This window comes from Petromyzon marinus, chromosome 28, assembly GCF_048934315.1.
Source record: "Petromyzon marinus isolate PM22_M1 ecotype Great Lakes invasive population chromosome 28, UKy_Petmar_22M1.pri1.0, whole genome shotgun sequence".
Lineage (NCBI taxonomy): Eukaryota > Metazoa > Chordata > Hyperoartia > Petromyzontiformes > Petromyzontidae > Petromyzon > Petromyzon marinus.
In genome coordinates this window covers 8,915,258-8,937,000 of record NC_133694.1, presented here as the reverse complement: position 1 = coordinate 8,937,000, position 21,743 = coordinate 8,915,258, and the positions used below count along the sequence as shown (strand labels likewise).

The 21,743-nt window shown below is 45.2% G+C and overlaps 1 protein-coding gene across 11 annotated transcripts in view; it reads right to left on the bottom strand.

The window, feature by feature from the left end:
• LOC116946800 (calmodulin-binding transcription activator 1-like) overlaps positions 1-21,743 on the bottom strand; it is a 640,058-nt gene that overhangs the window by 530,828 nt on the left and 87,487 nt on the right. For all 11 annotated transcript variants that reach the window (XM_032961954.2, XM_032961960.2, XM_032961958.2 and 8 more), the window contains one exon: positions 1,936-2,042. In XM_032961954.2, the coding sequence (XP_032817845.2) occupies positions 1,936-2,042 (107 nt within the window). Of the gene's footprint in view, positions 1-1,935; positions 2,043-21,743 lie in introns of those variants that run through there.

Sequence of the window (21,743 nt, the reverse complement as noted above, 5' to 3'; positions counted from 1 at the left end):
ATTGAATCAAGACCCCCCCCCCCCCCCACCCCCCTCTCTCGGAGAAATTTACGTTCAATTTGGCACCGAGAAAAACCCACTTGCCACTCATCCGCACGAGCCAAACGGATGCGGCCTCGTGGGCTGTGTTAAGAGAGAACACGGAAAGATACCGTGCAGCGCCGAGCCCGCGTCACCGCCAAGGCGTTTGGACGTGCGTATGCGCGTGCTCGCGTGCGCGTGCGTGCGTGAGTCGCCGTGACACGGACGCCGGCCGACAACGTGAGACCTGGCTCGAGGGGACTCCGCACGGACGATGACGACGCCCCACAGTTGGGAATTGGTCAAAACATTGACGCGGCGGCGGCAGGAGAGAAAAGGGGGAAAAAAAAGAGGAAAGTTCGCAAGACGCGAGCCGTTTCTTCTTATTGCCTGCCAAAAGCGAGTGGGATTAATGGACGAGGAGGTGGTGGCGGAGCCTTGCCCCATTGCTCCCTTCCCATGCCGTCCCTGTGGTTATCGCATCGCATTGGCCCGGGCCTGACACAAGACCCCCACCCCCCACCCCCCCCCCCCCCAAGACCCTCGCCTCTATCAAGGCCTTGGTATTGATGGGGGAGGGGGAAGGGAGTTGAGGGAGTTGAGGGAGTGAGGGAGGGAGGGAGTTGAGGGAAGGAGTTGAGGGAGGGAGGGAGTGAGGGAATGAGGGAGGGAGGGAGTTGAGGGAGGAAGGGAGGGAGTGAGGGAGTGAGGGAGGGAGTGAGTGAGTGAGGGAGGGAGTTGAGGGAAGGAGTTGAGGGAGGGAGGGAGGGAGTGAGTGAGTGAGGGAGGGAGGGAGTGAGGGAGTGAGGGAAGGAGTTGAGGGAGTGAGGGAGGGAGTGAGGGAGTGAGGGAGTTGAGGGAAGGAGTTGAGGGAGTGAGGGAGTGAGGGAGGGAGTGAGGGAGGGAGGGAGTGAGTGAGTGAGGGAGGGAGGGAGGGAGTGAAGGAGGGAGGGAGTGAGGGAGGGAGGGAGGGAGTGAAGGAGGGAGGGAGTGAGGGAGGGAGGGAGGGAGTGAAGGAGGGAGGGAGGGAGTGAGGGAGTGAGTGAGTGAGGGAGTGAGTGAGTGAGGGAGGGAGTGAAGGAGGGAGGGAGGGAGTGATCGTTGCGTGGTAGAGAGGAGGTACAGACGCAGCAATTATCATCTCTTACCTGAAGCCAGAATCCCTCTTTGCTGATACGTACTATTGCCATAATTTGTAAGCGTGATAATGATTTCCAATAAATAATATTGCACCAGTAACCGCAGTAGGCTTTGCTCATTGTTGGCTTTAGTTTCACACTTTATGAAGGGCACATTACTAGGTTCACTGATGGGGATGTTACATTCTTATAAAGGTTTAGCACAACACGTTAAGCATTTTACAACTTTAGGCTCACCTCTGCATTGTCCGTGAAACTAATCAACCTCTGGACCATAATTATTGGGAATGGCCCAAATTTCGAAGAAACGTTTTTTGTTTGTTTGTTTTTCAAGCCATAAGCACAGACGCGACTCTTTTGTGCCAATAAGCATCAACGCTTTTGTGCCAATTCTTAGGCGGACGCCGACACCGATGATTAAAAATCACAGACTCGGCAAAGACCCTAACCAAATTTCACCCGTCTGGGCCTTTTAGAACATCATTACAATTGACATCATTCACCCACCCACTCACTCACTCAGCGGAACGGCAATCATCTGCACGTATTAAGAGAGTTCCAATCCACGAGAAGGGAGAGGGGAAAAAAGAACACGGAGAAAATAAAAATAAAATGCAGGGACAGGAGACAGGTCAGTGATTTTCCGATGGCAATGATCCACCCTGCTGCGTGGTGGTCACGCCGTGTTGCGTGTACACACAAGAGCGGGCGGGCGGGTGAGCGAGCGAGCGAGCGAGCGGGGCAGGCGAGCGTGTGCGTGTGCGTGCGCGCTCACCTCGTTAGTATTCCACCGGTGCCTCTCCTTGGGCAAGGTCGAACACTTGGGCAAACACTCCAACAGCTTCTTTGGCAGAAAGACGGTCACGTGGTTATTGTTGTTGTCTAGAAAACACGGGCAGAAAAAGGGGAGAGAGAGAGAGAGAGAGCGTGCCGAGTGTCAGTGTTATTTAAATTGAATTTCGCCTATTTTATTGTTTCACTCCGTTGTGAATAATGCATGCATTTTAAACGGGGCGTGATTTATAATTGGAGAATTTATGGGGAGGTGGTTTTCTTTTAAATTACATTTTTAGAACATCTTTCCACAATTTGAACCGAGTGCCTCGACATGCCTGACTTTGTAGTCAGAAGGTTGCGAGTCTAAATCCTGCCGTGGATGGGGGGGGGGGCGGTCAATGTATCCCATCATCGCTCTTAGGACCGACAAAAACGAGTACCACTTTGTCGGAAGGCGACAGTGGTTACGTCGTACAGAAAGGCTGGCCTCTGCAACAACAAACAACCGCCGGAATTGTCGCGACTGCCTCAAGGCTGCGCGCAGAGATGAGCGGCATCCCAGGATAGCTTGGGCAGGGAGACGCTTTGACTTAACTAACCAACTCATAGAATTAGATGAGAGAGCCACGGTGTTTCTCTCATCTCCCTGGCTAAAAAGTGAGCATATATCCCAATAGCCACTCTCGCAAAATCAATTGACCCAACCACGTTTAGCAAAGCATAAATATGTTTGAGGGCTATTGTGCTAAATGACAAACGTATTTCCATTATTGAATGAGCTTAGACATGAAATGCAAACCAGAGATTTGATTTAATTCATGCTGTCATTATCCCACACACTCTCAGATTCCAAGGAACAGTCAACGTGCCACTCGCATAACACATCACCAGTTCAATTCGCGCTTGGCGCTGTTAGTCAATAAAGTTGATTAATTGACAGGGAAACTGAATGAACTACTTTTTTCGATGATTGATGATACTGGAAATCAAACGACCGTTTCTTGTCTGCAATTGCTGACAGACGCGCACACACACCCTCGGTTTCAAAATAACCATTTGCGTCGTTGTGGAGAATATAACGAACAAAATAAATAAGTAGACAATGCAAGAATAGGTTAGACCCCTTTTTGGTAATAAAACAGGTGTCAAGATGTTCGAACACCAAACCGAAACCGTTTGCAAAGAAAATCGCGTTCGCATTAACCACGCACACTTGTGGTTAACACGTGTTTTAACATCTTAACACAGCTGTTTTATTGCCAGAAAGGGGTAAAACCTATTCTCATACAGTAAAACCTAGGATTGCGAGTAACTTGGTCTGCGAGTGATTTGCAAGACGAGCAAAAATTTGAAATAATTATTAATTTGATAAACGAGCGAGAGGTCTTGCAATACGAGTAGTACGTATACGCTTTGTCTGCCGAGCGTCACGTGATCACAACTGATATACGAGTGCTTTGATATACGAGTGCTTTGGATTACAAAACACGTGTCCGGAACCAATTATGCTCGCAATCCAAGGTTTTACTGGATTTTGATACTGGCAAGGGAGGTCCCATGAAGTAGACAATATGTTCATTTTAACACTAGCTTGTTTGCCCGCCCAAGGACGGGTGTAAATTGCAGTAAATCTGAAATATTCAAATAGAAAAATTGTTCAGCTCATGATTATTAAAGAGCGGGGGTGGGGGTTGCCCCATGTGGAGTGACGTCACACGCTCATGGTTATTGTGGAGGGGTGCGGCATGTGGCGTGACGTCACCCGCTCATGATTATTAATGAGCGGAGGGGTGCGGCATGTGGAGTGAAGTCACACGCTCATGATTATTAATGAGGGGAGGGGTGCGGCGTGTGGAATGACGTCACCCGCTTATGATTATTAATGAGGGGAGGGGGTGCGGCATGTGGAGTGACGTCACCCGCTCATGATTATTAATGAGGGGAGGGGTGCGGCATGTGGAGTGACGTCACCCGCTCATGATTATTAATGAGGGGAGGGGGTGCGGCATGTGGAGTGGGCGACCTTCTTGTGCGTCAGTGTAAATTTCCCACGCGGGCATGAATATTAATGAAGGGGGCGTGGGCTTTTTTGCAGTGACGTCACGCACGGGCTTAGCACTGTGCTGGGTAGATTTAAAAAAATTTACCGTCACCTTCTGTAAAGAAACGTCATATTTGAAGCGACCTTGCGTAATAAATTATTTAATTCACCTCAACCTTCCCATGCGTTAGCGTAAAAATCCCGCCCGCTCATGAATATTTAATGAGGGGCGGGGCCTCATGTGGAGTGACGTCACGCGCGGGACACGCATTCTTGGCCCGTGTTAGCGATACCTGTCCCTTCGCTTAAAAAAACACTTAAGGTCTCTTTGTTATTTTTTTTGTGACACTTCCCGTCAAACCACAACGCCATCTGTGGACGCGCGGCGCGATTTCAGCAGCACTGGTTCAACGCAAGCAAACTGGGGGAGGGGGGGGGCCGGTTTTGAGATTCCGCGTTTGTTTTGCACTGATTTCAAGCGGCTCAAGCAAATCGCCATGGAGTTCGGACAGCGTGCGCTGGGCACACGCACACACACGCACACACGTGTGCGTGTGTGTGCGTGCGCTGGGCACACGCACACGGACACACATGTGTGCGTGTGTGTGCGTGCGCTGGGCACACACACACACACGCACACACGTGCGTGCGCTGGGCACACACACACATTCTAGATTTAACTTTTGTGCTAACACACGTGTGTGTGTGCGTGTGCTCTGGACACACACACACACACACGTGTGTGTGTCGAGTAACGGTGCCCCTCTCTTTGCTACGGCGACGTGCCGTGCACGCCGCCCGCGGCAACTTTGTGCTAATTCTAGATTTAACTTTTGTGCTAATTCTAGATTTAACTTTTGTGCTAATTCTAGATTTAACTTTTGTGCTAATTCTAGATTTAACTTTTGTGCTAATTCTAGATTTAACTTTTGTGCTACGCGTTACGAGCAAGACGCAGCAAGTGACACGCGCGACGGAATGGTTGTGAAACCCTACGTGCGTTCACAGGGGCTGTAAGTGGTCGATAACCCAACAAGTTTTACAGATGCCGCAGGCTCCTATACCTTTATTTTTTATTTTTTATTCCTCTTGACGTGCCACAGTATTCCTTCACGACGAATTCAATGAGTTGGTTTTCCCAATTCACGGGATGCAATATGCAGGTCACGTGACGGCCACACAACCGCTTGCTACCACGGCACGGTTATAGCCCGAGAAAACTCTTAAATACCAATAATAATAACAACACCACCACAAACTATGAGCATCTTCCAAAGTCGGTAACATTCCCAATCTGATGAATGCTTATTATTACACGATAACTTTAGGTACATCTAATTTGTGTAATCTCATTACGTCGCTCTGTAATGTTTTTCTAATGTTGTTACGTGCGAAATGAGACCAAAAGTTGTGGTGACCACCCTCAGCTTTTCATCTGCTGCTTATTAGGCAATTAAAATGAGCCTCTTCCATTCTTAAGTACATCAGCAGCCCCACCAATGTTTTTTTTGCAGCAGCAGTAAGCAGCAGCCTTGGAGGGAAACAAAAAAAAATATTATTACGTCTGATTCAATTATACATCGTTATTGCATCGCTTATCAAACACTCATGTTCACAACTGCACAAAGCATATGTAATTTTCCACGTGCAACAAAAATTATAGATTTTTTTTCTTTCCCAGCCCATCCTGGATATGGTAAACAAATGCAACTTCGACAATCCAGTCAAATAAGTGAGTCTCGTCTACCCGCCCCACGTGATAAAAACAGTTCTATTCTGCACAAATATCTGTGAAACTGTGCCGGTGGATACGTTCAGTTCAGTTCAGTTTGGACAAAGCAAAACTGTTTAATAATAATGACAATCTGGATTTGAAGCTTTCGTCACTGCAGGAATCCATACTCTCTGGTTATTTCGGTAAAGGTCACGTAGGTATAACTTGTAAAACGCACAGTATACACTCGCTCTTTAAGAGAGAGCGACTCAGAGGTATGATGAACCACAGAGACAAGCGAGGAAGGCATCCACGTGGCGAGCCGACGCCAAACAATTGCCAAAGCTCTGTGTTTCTCAACATATAAGGGCCGATTAATGAGTGCTTACATTGGATTTGATGTGTGGCGGTAGTAGGGTTAGGTTCTGTTCTCCGTGTTTATCTGTGCGAGTAAAAGGTGCCCTTTGGCTCCGGTGAGCACAGTTGGCTACGTGCGGTGCGAAAGAATTCCGACATACATACATGCAAACAAAACAATGGCATGGGCTTATGAGTCGGCATACAAAGCCGTACGGGCAAGACCAAAAAAAGTGCGGCTACACACAGACAACACGAAGATTTCGCCACTATTTCCAGTTCGCTCTTCTTATCCCCCTAGCTGGGTGCAGTGGCGCACACAGCCAGTAATCCAGCTCCTCGCAGCTGTAATCCAGCTGGCTTATACTTTAAGGAGAATTTATCTGATAACAGGATATTGCACGGATCAATTTGGGGATACGGAACAATTGGGAGGACCGGATCGCAGGTGCATGGCCAAAGAGGAGCATCGTTGCAGTGGTAAAAAAAAACAAAACAAAATCCACCACACCGGCAGCGAGCATCGGTAATGCGGCGCTTCGGGCGCGAAGACTGGCGGGACCGTGCCGATTTGTGTAAGCGCCAAAAGCTTGCGAGGTTCAAGGCGGTTAAAGGATCGCGAAACACAGCAGGCGTGTTTGCGAACACGTCCGTGTGGATTTCGCTGCCGCTGCGTCCCGTTGCGTTGAGTGGATTTTCCCGGCGGGCCGACTCGCTCGCATTTCCTCCCTCCCACAGACAAATTACCCCTTTAGAAAAATTGACCAAACAATTAATTTTAGAAGGGGGGGGGGGGGATGAAACGAGTCTCAACACTCAGTGAGGCATCCTCCAGAACAAATAAATGACATTATTAGTGTGTGATTATCCGTGTTAAGTCAATAGACCTAATCTCTTGCAGCAGAGCAAAATTTGTCTGTGGGATAAATCTTGAACTGTGATTTAACCACAATAAAAATGGATCCCCCCCCCCCCACCACGAGTCACATGACTTACCTGAGTATTCATTCTCATCTATGAATTCTGAAACCCCAGAGCATTGCCATGAGTCATCTCTTTGAACAATTTAAAACTATTAATATTTTTGTTATTTTACCAGGTAAGGCCCACTGAGCTATGAAGCTCTTTTTCAGAAGCGACCTGGCCACAAATGATAGCTCAAAGAAGCGGCTTATCCCGTGGAAATTTATAGCAGCCAAATACTCTTAACGCGTGTGTTCTAAACGTGGAGAGAAAAACCGGACATGGAGAAAAATCCACGCGACCACGGGGAAAGCACGCAAACTCCAAAATATACGGCAGGCGGCAGATTTGGGATCGAACCCATGACCTGCATGCCAAGCGAGGCAGATAACGTCTCCCCACCACGTCGCATTTGCTCAGAATGCAACGTGTGGACGGTTGCATGCAAGTGCCTTGATTTAACGGAGAAAAACAAACGGCATATTAAAATAAGAACCCTTTAAAACAATGAGCGAGATTTTACAATCATCGTAATTGCCCGCAAGCCAAATCACTCTGAACTCGTCAGATATCTGAAGCGAAGCAGGTTTCAGCTCAGTTAGGATTTTACTTCATGGGAATAGCAGGTGCTATAGACTTCAGCTGTGCAGTGGTCAGTACAGCAATGGATTCTTGAAAACATCTGTGTGGGGTTTCTCATCTCAGCGTTACTCCCAATAATGCATGACAATTCTTAGGGTACTCTTCCCATACATCAAACACCCATTTATGAAAGTGGCCATATATCCAAATTCAGGATCCTTTGAAATAAGAGGACATGAGGCTCTTCTGGGTATGAAAAAAAATGAATATAATCATCGTCACATCACTGAACAAACACTTTAAGAATGTTATCAATATTGTGCTTAATTTTCAGGGCCCTTCAAGATTTCATGAACCGTCCTGATTTTTGGGGGGGTTCAAATTCAATCCACGAATCGGTGATTTTTCTTATCCTGTGGGTGATGTAGAGATGTGAATGGTTTACACAGAAAGCAGCCATCCCCCCCTTTTGTATAAACTCAATCACCGGAGGTTTTGTCGCTGACATAAATCGCAACGTCAATAAAAGAAAAGTTATTTTTATAGATCGCAGTCTATTGCTCGTCGTTCGCTATCAAAGCCAAATGCACGGCGCGGATTACATAGCCATTTACAACTTGGGGACCCGGTGACACTATAAATGTGGTACAGCGTGCACACACAAACACGCCCGTGCACTGGGGGGGGGGAGAAAAAAAGCACCAAACTTCGTACAATTAAAATTAATTCAAAACTTAGCTCGTAACCTTGAAAGATTGTTTTTTTTTGGCTCTCATGGAAAATTGATCGTTTCCTGCTGTTGTATAAATAGACTTGAGCCGGGGCATCGTTTGCTAATTAAAAGGTAACGTTCACAACTTGAAATTCACGACGTTAAAATTTATCACGACTGTACTAGTCTCTGAAATGTCAAAAAAAACTACATTGAAAGCTTGGGGGTGTTTCAATTATTGCGCTCCGATACGCGTTACCAATTGCCGGATAAGATATACACACACACACGGCGGTGCCTGTCACTCGATACGCATGTAGAAAAGTGAAGTTCAGTTTTCTTGGGTCACCCCTTCCTCTCAATGTGTTACTTTTAGTCAAATGTCAATCGCTGAGAATGCCCTTCTCCTCTGTGCTCATGATCATTTAAACATCCTTATCTTATTATCTGCGTCCATGTCTCTATACTATTACTCTACGTGTGTTGGGTGGCACCTTACTTCTCACCAACTCACTCACCACTTCCCTACTCACATACACGATCATTCACCGAGTCACTCACCTACTCACTCAGGATCCCCCCCCCCCTTATTGTCTGCGTATTGAGTGGCACCATGCTGCTAACATACTCACTCACCTACCCAATAATTCACCTACTCACTCACCTACCCAATAATTAATCTACTCACTTACCTACCCAATAATTCACCTACTCACTTACCTACCCAATAATTCACCTACTCACTTACCTACCAAATAATTAATCTACTCACTCACCTACCCAATAATTAATCTACTCACTCACCTACCCAATAATTCACCTACTCACTCACCTACCCAATAATTCAGCTACTCACTCACCTACCAAATAATTAATCTACTCACTCACCTACCCAATAATTAATCTACTCACCTGCCCAATAATTCACCTACTCACTCACCTACCCAATAATTAACCTACTCACTCACCTACCCAATAATTCACCTACTCACTCACCTACCCAATAATTAATTTACTCACACACCTACCAAATAATTCACCTACTCACCTACCCAATAATTCACCTACTCACTCACCTACCCAATAATTCACCTACTCACTCACCTACCAAATAATTCACCTACTCAGCTACCCAATAATTCACCTACTCACTCATCTACCAAATAATGCACCTACTCACTCACCTACCCAATAATGAGTCTGCTCACTCACCTACCCAATAATTCACCTACTCACTCATCTACCCAATAATTCACCTACTCACTCACCTACCCAATAACTCACCTACTCACTCACCTACCCAATAATTCACCTACTCACTCACCTACCCAATAATTCACCTACTCACTCACCTACCCAATAATTAATCTACTCACTCACCTACCAAATAATTCACCTACTCACTCACCTACCCAATAATTCACCTACTCACTCACCTACCAAATAATTCACCTACTCACCTACCCAATAATTCACCTACTCACTCACCTACCAAATAATGCACCTACTCACTCATCTACCCAATAATGAATCTACTCACTTACCTACCCAATAATTCACCTACTCACTCATCTACCCAATAATTCACCTACTCACTCACCTACCCAATAATTCACCTACTCACTCACCTACCCAATAATTCACCTACTCACTCACCTACCAAATAATTCACCTACCCAATAATTCACCTACTCACTCACCTACCAAATAATGCACCTACTCACTCACCTACCCAATAATTCACCTACTCACTCATCTACCCAATAATTCACCTACTCACTCACCTACCCAATAATTCACCTACTCACTCACCTACCCAATAATTCGCCTACTCACTCACCTACCCAATAATTCACCTACTCACTCACCTACCCAATTATTAATCTACTCACTCACCTACCCAATAATTCACCTACTCACTCACCTACCCAATAATTCGCCTACTCACTCACCTACCCAATAATTCACCTACTCACTCACCTACCCAATTATTAATCTACTCGCTCGCCTACCCAATAATTCACCTACTCACTCACCTACCAAATAATTCACCTACTGAGCTACCCAATAATTCACCTACTCACTCATCTACCAAATAATTCACCTACTCACTCACCTACCCAATAATTCACCTACTCACTCACCTACCCAATAATTCACCTACTCACTCACCTACCCAATAATAAATCTACTCACTCACCTACCCAATAATTCACCTACTCACTCACCTACCCAATAATTCACCTACTCACTCACCTACCCAATAATTAATCTACTCACTCACCTACCCAATAATTCACCTACTCACTCACCTACCCAATAATTAATCTACTCACTCACCTACCCAATAATCCACCTACTCACTCACCTACCCAATAAATCACCTACTCACTCCCCCCCTCTTATTGTCTGTATCCATGCCTCTGTGTATTGAGTAGCACCATGCTGCTAACATACTCACTCACCTACGCAATAATTCACCTACTCACTCACCTACCCAATAATGCATCTACTCACTCACCTACCCAATAATTCACATACTCACTCATCTACCCAATAATTCACCTACTCACTCACCTACCCAATAACTCACCTACTCACTCACCTACCCAATAATTCACCTACTCACTCACCTACCCAATAATTCACCTACTCACTCACCTACCAAATAATGCACCTACTCACTCACCTACCCAATAATGAATCTGCTCACTCACCTACCCAATAATTCACCTACTCACTCATCTACCCAATAATTCACCTACTCACTCACCTACCCAATAACTCACCTACTCACTCACCTACCCAATAATTCACCTACTCACTCACCTACCCAATAATTCACCTACTCACTCACCTACCCAATAATTAATCTACTCACTCACCTACCAAATAATTCACCTACTCACTCACCTATCCAATAATTCACCTACTCACTCACCTACCAAATAATTCACCTACTCACCTACCCAATAATTCACCTACTCACTCACCTACCAAATAATGCACCTACTCACTCATCTACCCAATAATGAATCTACTCACTTACCTACCCAATAATTCACCTACTCACTCATCTACCCAATAATTCACCTACTCACTCACCTACCCAATAATTCACCTACTCACTCACCTACCCAATAATTCACCTACTCACTCACCTACCAAATAATTCACCTACCCAATAATTCACCTACTCACTCACCTACCAAATAATGCACCTACTCACTCACCTACCCAATAATGGATCTACTCACTCACCTACCCAATAATTCACCTACTCACTCATCTACCCAATAATTCACCTACTCACTCACCTACCCAATAATTCGCCTACTCACTCACCTACCCAATAATTCACCTACTCACTCACCTACCCAATTATTAATCTACTCGCTCGCCTACCCAATAATTCACCTACTCACTCACCTACCAAATAATTCACCTACTCAGCTACCCAATAATTCACCTACTCACTCATCTACCAAATAATTCACCTACTCAATCACCTACCCAATAATTAATCTACTCACTGACCTACTAAATAATTCACCTACTCACTCACCTACCCAATAATTCACCTACTCACTCACCTACCCAATAATTCACCTACTCACTCACCTACCAAATAATTAATCTACTCACCTACCACATAATTCACCTACTCACTCACTTACTTAATAATTCACCTACTCACTCACCTATCCAATAATTCACCTATTCAATCACCTACCCAATAATTCACCTACTCACTCACCTACCCAATAATTCACCTACTCACTCACCCAATAATTAATCTACTCACTCACCTACTCAATAATTAATCTACTCACTCACCTACCCAATAATTCACCTACTCCCTCACCTACCCAATAATTCACCTACTCACCCACCTACCCAATAATTTACCTACTCACTCACCTACCCGATAATTCACCTACTCACTCACCTACCCAATAATTCACCTACTCACTCACCTACCCAATAATTAATCTACTCACTCACCTACCCAATAATCCACCTACTCACTCACCTACCCAATAAATCACCTACTCACTCCCCCCCTCTTATTGTCTGTATCCATGCCTCTGTGTATTGAGTAGCACCATGCTGCTAACATACTCACTCACCTACGCAATAATTCACCTACTCACTCAACTACCCAATAATGCATCTACTCACTCACCTACCCAATAATTCACATACTCACTTACCTACCAAAAAATTAATCTACTCTCTCACCTACCCAATAATTAATCTACTCACTCACCTACCCAATAATTCACCTACTCAATCACCTACCCAATAATTAATCTACTCACTGACCTACTAAATAATTCACCTACTCACTCACCTACCCAATAATTCACCTACTCACTCACCTACCCAATAATTCACCTACTCACTCACCTACCAAATAATTAATCTACTCACCTACCACATAATTCACCTACTCACTCACCTACTTAATAATTCACCTACTCACTCACCTATCCAATAATTCACCTATTCAATCACCTACCCAATAATTCACCTACTCACTCACCTACCCAATAATTCACCTACTCACTCACCCAATAATTAATCTACTCACTCACCTACTCAATAATTAATCTACTCACTCACCTACCCAATAATTCACCTACTCCCTCACCTACCCAATAATTCACCTACTCACCCACCTACCCAATAATTTACCTACTCACTCACCTACCCGATAATTCACCTACTCACTCACCTACCCAATAATTCACCTACTCACTCACCTACCCAATAATTAATCTACTCACTCACCTACCCAATAATTAATCTACTCACTCACCTACCCAATAATTAACCTACTCACTCACCTACCCAATAATTCACCTACTCACTCACCTACCCAATAATTCACCTACTCACTCACCTACCCAATAATTAACCTACTCACTCACCTACCCAATAATTAATCTACTCACTCACCTACCCAACAATTCACCTACTCACTCACCTACCAAATAATTCACCTACTCACTCACCTACCCAATAATTCACCTACTCACTCACCTACCCAATAATTCACCTACTCACTTACCTACCCAATAATTCACCTACTCACTCACCTACCCAATAATTCACCTACTCACTTACCTACCCAATAATTCACCTACTCACTCACCTACTCACTTACCAACTCACCTACCCAATAATTCACCGACTCACTTACCTACCCAATAATTCACCTACTTACTCACCTACTCACTTACCAACTTGCCTACCCAATAATTCACCTACTCACTTACCTACTCACTACATACTTACCCACCCAATAATTAACCTACTCATTCACACCTACTCACTGACCAACTCAGCTACCCAATGAAAAAACCAACTCACTCGCCTACCCAATAATTCACCTACTCCCTCATCTACTCACCTACCCCAATAATTCACCGACTCACTCACCTCCTCACTCAGGATCCCCTCATACTGTTCTCTGCATCTATGGCTCGATGTTTTGAGTGCAACAGCGATTTTTCAAGTGGCAAATATAGAGGGATCGGTCCCAAAACTCGATGTGGCTTCTGTTTAAAAACAGGCAAACCAATAAGACTGGGGAGACGCGAACCTTGAAAATAACAAAACGCGAAATTTGAGTGGTACCTTGATTGTGCGCGCGCGCACAGAAACACGCACACACATGCATAGAGCCGCACGTTTGAATTCAATTGAAATTATTGGAAATAAATATGCGAATAGGTAAATGTCGTAATGCATTCGCCGACAAGAAATATTCCAGATCTATTCCGCACAATGTCATTGGGAATGAACAAAAATAACGAAGAGCCTGTAAATCTAATCATTTTGCTTCATGACTCATTGAAATGACCGAGTTATTACCCTAACTTTACGAGTTATTCATATTTAGTGCAGTGCAGGCAAATTATGAAATGATAACTGAGTGGCCTATCAGAGCTCCAAGCATGCCCTGGGTTTCCAGACCAACTCGTCTGACTCTTGCTAGTGGAGCCTCGTTGCTAAAGGAGATTCTATAGAAATAAATAATTGTCCTCTGATAACGCAGGTGAATGCCCATTGCTATAAAAACTGATATACACGTACAATAAATACAACTGAACATGCAAATCATTAAAAAAAACATTACGTGATTATTAAATATCACAGTAAAGTTCCACCTATAACGTTTTATAAGCACATTTAATTTGCAATGGCATAATTCTAATCATTTTCATATGCCAAAACTACTCAAGTTGTATTCCTTTATAGACACATTAGGAGGATATCATAACACAATTCGGCTACCAATGGAAAAGCCGGCCAACAAAACTCTGATTTGGGAGGCATCTCTTTCGTCCTGGAATCAAATGATCCGGCTACAATGTATATCTCAATGGTGGCCCTGCAGATCTGGGGTGTAGCCACACCACGTCCTGTGCCGGAGACGTGAAGTTGGCACCACGGAGATCCTGGGTTCAAATCTGGGCAGCCACCGGTAGTATCGTGGATTATTGCTCTCAACCCAGTTACCAATGAGCACACACAAACGAGCATGCGATTTAACACTGGTTTAACACGTAGGCTTTCACGACCGATATTAATTCATAAGAAATATTTTTGGGGGGGGTTAAATCGCGTAAATACAAATGTGTCGTTAACCCACCGCCACTCGACATAGACAGCTGCTATCCAACACACCGGTGTGTTCAAGCAGCAACTAATTGGCACGTTATGTTTGTGTAACAAACCTTACTAATTGTCTGTGTCGAGTGGTGGTGGGTTAATGACACATTTATATTTACGTGATCAAACCTAAAAAAAACTTGATGACGATTTTACGTAAAATTTCCCTTAATTTGGCAGATTACAGCACTGACATTTTTATTTACCATGCAGCTAACACTCTTTACAGGGCATAACGGTAAGCTGCCTTAATATTGGGGTGAGAGAAATCCAATGAAGTTGTTTCATAAGTACTGCTCTGATTTCATCTTCTGAGAGCCACTCTCTGACACACTGTTGAGAGTCCTAAATGTAAATATCTTCATCTGCTGACATAGCATAATTGGGATATAATTACTCTTTGGGTCTTTTGGTAAAGTCACGTAGATAGAAAAATAAAATACAAAATCACGACGTTTTGATCGCAACATAAGCAGCCCTCAGTTCTCCTGCTAGATTTTTTTCACCTGACGACGATTGCTTGTGTTGCGATTGAAACGCCGTGATTTTTTTTAAATCTACGTGACTTTACTGAAAGACCCAAAGAGTATGAATTCCTGCAGTTACGAAAGTTTTAAGTCAAGATGGATTATCATTTGCAAATCAAACACAAAAAAAACCACATTTGTCCAGCTGAGAGGCAACTGCCCTGCCATCAGGCCAGCGATCGTGTGCTGGGCCCTCTGCAGACCTAACCCACAAGTGGGCCGGGACTCTGCCATAAGCCTCCCCCTTGCTGTTGAGCGATGGAGGAGTAGAAAGGTAAATTGTCCATGACACCGGTGCGCATGATGGCCATCTCTGGTGAAAAGTAATGGGAATCTTTCTTACCCGCGAGCGTGTTCGGACAGGACGCCGTGCTTAACGCCGGCGTCTCAAGGAAACGGGGCGCACAGCTTCCGATGGCCGCGTGCGTGCCACACGGCGCTCAACGATAGCAGCTCTCACTTGTCGACAGTGCCGAGCCAAAACACCCGAGGCCACGATTTCACGCTCCGGGATGCGTGTATGGCAGAGTTCGAAAAAGAAAATGTCACGAGCGGTGGGGTTGATGGGCTGAGCCCGGTAGATGCTCGCTGCCCGAAAGCTCTCGTCCCACAAAGCAGTATTTGCGCTCGACTATGGTTGTGAACGAACGTGGGGGTTGTTCAGCCAGTTGAGCAAATGAATCATTTTGCGGGACCCCGGGGTCCCGCAAAAATCAGGTCAATGATTATTATTTGTTCAGTCCGCCCACTACGTGACCCCGCAAGGACACCGCCTGCTGGTGCCAACAAGCGCCAGCAGGCGGCGATCAACACGACGGGCGCCACCCCACCGGCCAAACGCGAGCCCCGGGGGGGCGTCCGCCGCAGTCGCGCGCGGCGACGACGGCCCTCCGGTCAGCCGTCGATCCTCAGCTTCTCTGCCAAGGCGAGCCCCGCCGCCCCCCCCCCACGCGGTGAATTTAACGTGTTTATGTAATTTTTCAACTTTTTACAAAACTTAGTGCCCCAAGTAGCTCTCGACGAGGCCAATCGATTGACCACTAGTTTTGTTGTCGGGTAAGGCAACAAGACTCGTGTCGCTACGCGGTTTTTCCCACCCCGGGGCAGTGATGGGACCCCGGGGTCCCGCCAATTGCTTCATATGTACAACAGAGTTGAACTTCTTTCGCACCGTACGTAGCCAACCGTGCTAATCGGGTCACGCCGTGGTCAGGCAGTGTGTGACTCGCTGTCGAAAGGTTGTAATTCCCCGTCAGGAGTCCAACTCGGCAAATCATCCAAATGGGCTCAATAAAACATACACATGCTTGTAAACATTATTATTACTACTACTACAGTATTATGAATTGGGCGTAATTTTATTACCCCCTCCTAGATCACTGCCTCCCCACACCGTGCTGGTTATGGGGGTTGCTTGACCAACGAGTTGATTCAGTGTGCGGGTTGGTGAGAAGTGGACTCGGGACTGATCCCCGGATATCACGCGCCACCAATATTGACCTCGACTCAGAATACAACTCAAGTGTATCGGTTCATAAAACGGCGTGCTAGCCACCGCACCACCACCCAAACTTGTAATGCAGAGGGTAAAGACCCCAATGACAACGACAATAATAACGGCCTTCATCCCCTGCGTATCTAAGAATTTTTTCAACAGGGTCCTGCATTGCGTTTGAACAATGACGTGACGTGTCAAATGACTTCGGGAGAATAAACCCGGTGGTACGACACTCAAAAGAACCTACTGCTGTACTACCATCTCTTGTGGCACCTTGCAGCTCAAGCCTACAGCGCCTGGTATTCAAGCACAGGTCTCCTATCTACGTTTGTACGAACACTTGCTTAGCTTACAGGTACCACTCCCCCCCCCTCCCCCCTAGTGCCTATTCAAGTAGGAAGACACTCGATTTTGGCTTGAGATCTGGGGGTAATAAAAACTGGATGCCAAGAGGCAAAGAAGTGAAACAAAGAAGTGAAACAAAGAAACATCTCGGCACCTGAAGGTGATCAGCCTGGCCCAGCGGGCACAGCAAGATTGATTTTTATTATTTTATTATTTCCCTTCTACGTGACTTTAGCGAAATAACCAAAAAATATTAATCCTTGCAGTCACGAAAGCTTTAAATCGAAATTTAACAGCAAGATTTGTTTACATTTCTTGTACTTTGCACTCCTATCACGTGTTTGTACTGTCTGCTGCTGTAACGTTCTTACCCACCCCGACAGGCCTTCTGCGGAAAAAGAGCTTTATAGCTCATCGGATTTCTCCAATATGAATAAATATTCTAATTCTGCTTCTGAAGAAATAGTTCTCCCCCCCCCACCCCGCACCCAAACAAATCGACACTCGTGTCTCGCTCCAGGGCCTCTCTCGTGTCCTGCGGCTCGACTGCAAGGCGACGTTCACTCGACACGCTGTCGTGACGGGCAACTGCAAGGCCCGACGGCGTCTGTCCCCAGTGCTCGCCGAGCCGCGCTGACTTCCCGGTTGACGAAACGAATACGTCATGAGGTTGCGCTCGTTACACACGAAAGTGCTTGCCGCAAACGAACCACGATGCCTTGCTGTTCTCGTCAAGGAAAATCAACCTGGCGTCCCCGCGGCCGCGGATTTTGGATAACCGTTGAACGCTTTCAGATGCACTTCCGCGGCCATCCTTCAAATATTCGGAAGCCGCTGGAGCCATGCACTTTTAAATATCGATTAGAAACGAATTTCTTTAGAACTGCTTTTTGTGTTTATGTTTGTTGCCCTTTTCCCCGCACCACCAATTGGCACGGTTGGCTATGTACGGTGTGAAAGAAGTTCAACACGTACACATATGACATCACCGCGGAGATGTTCGTGGTTGCGCGGCACAGATCTCCGGCGCGTTTCTAGGATTGTGCCTAGTGTTGTTCGACACGATGTCCCAAGTTTCACTTCCTGAAGAAGCCCCAGCACATGGAGCGTAACATTGGACGCAAGGCTGGAACAACACGCCGTAGTACAACCGGAAAACAACACCCGATGATGGTTTGCTGGTTCCAAGAGTTAGATAAAACTGTGTAACACATTTTTAGTTTTGTTCCTGGGTAGTAAGTGTTATTTCCTAATTGCTTATGCCTCAAAAGTCACAGGACAGTGGTATTTTTAAATGTACCTATTTTCCAGAACATTCCAGATAGATTCAGTGCTGAGTAAACTTGGAGTAACTTCTAGAACAATCTAGAACTTTCCAGTAATATAAATATTAGTATAAATACAGGGGTCTAAAGCCCACCAGTTCAGTTCAGTTCCAGCTGCCTAAGTGAACACAAATCTGCATTTTTATGAGATGGCATCAAGAGGCTGCAAGCATCTGGCAGACGCATTTTGCTGTCTGCGGCCAATTTATCAAGACAAGAGCGACACAGTAATCTGTGGAAGCATCTGCTAAGATGTGTGAGGCCTACAAGGCATATTTCGGCATGCCTGTTGGGGATCAAGACAAACCCTGGGCACCTCATTTCACTTGCGAGCAATGCAAAACAACTCTGGAAGGTAAGATGGACAAATTGTTGCTCGGATTTTATGTTATACAATTTGTAAACAAAAAATTTGTAAAAGTTATTTTTTTACAGTTTTCAATGCTATTGAAAAAATATATCATATATGAAAAATGTTGCGAGAATCTCTTACACATTAGTCATGGGTGAAATAAATGTATTTTTGTAGGATGGTTCAGAGGGGAAAAGAGAGCCATGAATTTCGCTATCCCAGGAATTTGGCGGGAACCCACTGACCACTCAAGCAACTGCTACTTCTGCATGGTGGACCCTTCCAAACGTCGGACTGGCAAAAATGCACCTGCTATCTCGTATCCAGACCTTCCTTCATCCATCGCCCCGGTGCCACACTGGCATGAGCTCCCTGTACCCACTCCTCCGGAGAGAGAGCAGCCGTCTTTAGAAGAGAGCAGCAAGTCAGAGAGGAAGACATTGAAGATCCAGATGACAATTTCAGAGGTGGAGCTGAGGAGAGAAACCCATACTACCCTAACCAAAAAAGACCTCAACGACTTGATCAGAGACCTTGGTCTCACCAAGTCCAATGCCGAGCTTTTGACGTCTAGGCTCAAGCAGTGGAACTTGTTGAATGAAAGTGTGCAAGTCACAGATCAGAGGAAGCGTCACCAACCTTTTTGCAGCTTCTTCACCCGTCAAGATGGGCTCTGCTTCTGCCACAATGTGACCTGTCTGTTCGAGGCAATCGGAATCGCCTGTAACCAGAATGAGTGGTGCCTCTTCATTGACAGCTCATCCAGGAGCCTCAAAGCCGTGCTGCTCCATAATGGTAACAAGTACCCGTCTCTTCCCCTGGCTCACTCGGTGCACCTCAAAGAGGATTACAACAGCATCAAGACCTTGCTGGACGCCTTGAAGTATGATGAGTACGGCTGGGAGGTCATCTGAGACTTCAAAATGGTGGCATTCCTGATGGGTCTCCAAGGCGGTTTTACCAAGTTTCCGTGATATCTTTGCCTTTGGGACAGCAGGGACACCAAGGCGCACTACCACAGGCGGGACTGGCCACAGCGGACCGAGTTCTCTGTGGGGAGTAACAACGTCAAGTGGGAGCCACTGGTGGACCCCCGGAAGGTGCTGATGCCACCACTGCACATCAAATTGGGCCTTATGAACAATTTGTCAGAGCTGTAGATAAGGAGTCGGCAGCCTTCAAGTACCTTCAAGACTTCTTCCATAAGCTGTCTGAGGCAAAGGTCAAAGCCGATGTCTTCGTTGGACCACAGATGAAGAGGATCCTGGAGTGCAATGATTCCCCAAGAAGCTCACTAGTAAGGAGAAAGTGGCTTGGAACAGCTTTGTCGCAGTGGTTCGTGGCTTCCTGGGCAATCACAAGGTCGAAAACCATGTGGAGCTGGTTGAGACTCTGGTGAAGAACTACGTCACAATGGGCTGTAGGATGTCCCTCAAAGTCCATATCCTTGATGCTCATCTTGATAAATTCAAGGAGAACATGGGAGCGTACTTGGAGGAGCAAGGCGAGCGCTTCCACCAGGATATACTGGACTTTGAACGCCGCTACCAAGGACAGTATAACGTGAACATGATGGGAGACTACATTTGGGGGCTGATTCGTGAAAGTGATATACAGTATAACTGTAAATCTCGAAAAACGACTCACTTCTAAATCTTTTGTAGTAATTTTTGTATTACTTTAGCATAAATACATGTTAATTTTGATTCCTACATTGTTTTTTTCTGACTTTATGTGAACGAAAAGACACAAATTCACCCGTTTTCTCATTGAAAATAGGTAAATTTCCAAACATCACAGTCCTGGTCACAAAAGCAAAGTTTGTGGGGAATAATAATAGCCATTTTATATACTTTTTAGGCATAAGCAATTACGAAATAACACTTATTACCCAGGAACAAAAAATTGTAAAAACATAGTGTAATGTGACCCCCATAACTAAAGGCAGTCGAACTTTTTTGTGAAATAGCTCTCAATGACATTTATAAAAAAATTGCAAAAGGAGATTAAAAAGGGCAGGCTGGAAAAGCCACTGAATCACAGGTTAAGAGGCAACGGTGAACCTTCACAAAATTAGTTCAACCGTGCCCACCTAAGAAAGCTCACATTTCAACCGAGGATTATTTTTTTATCCCTATCGCTGACGCTCTTGGCCAAAAGCGAACTAGCATGTTGCAAACCGTCATGTGCCTTGATGTTAATCACATTAAGGCTTTACCAAGTGGTCAATTAAACCGAATCAATGGGGGAGGCTGTTTGATAAAAAGCAGTGCACCACACAGAGCACTTGGAGAGTGACTGATGATTTCAGGCCCACATTTAATTTTGGAGAAATGTGTGTTATCAGATCTGTTCAACCTCACAACATTGATGGAAACGTTTTAACCAAGCGGTATTTAACGCATTATAAACGTGCGAGATGCATATACTTATTTAAAAACCCTGTATATGAATCTTATTCTTGTTATTTTCTCACGTTATTTTTAAAAGTCATGCAGTTTACAGAGAAAGGGGAGAGAAACCCAAAAAAAACCCGCTTGGCTCCAGTTGAATTACAACTCCAGATTTAATTCACAAAGCCAACAACGCACTTTGAATCTTAATTTGTTTACGCAACTTATAATTAAGTCCATGTATCAACCCGAACCCAAATTCCTAATTATCTCAAGCAAGCAGGGTCTTTCCACATAATTACTTTAGCCGTTTGCT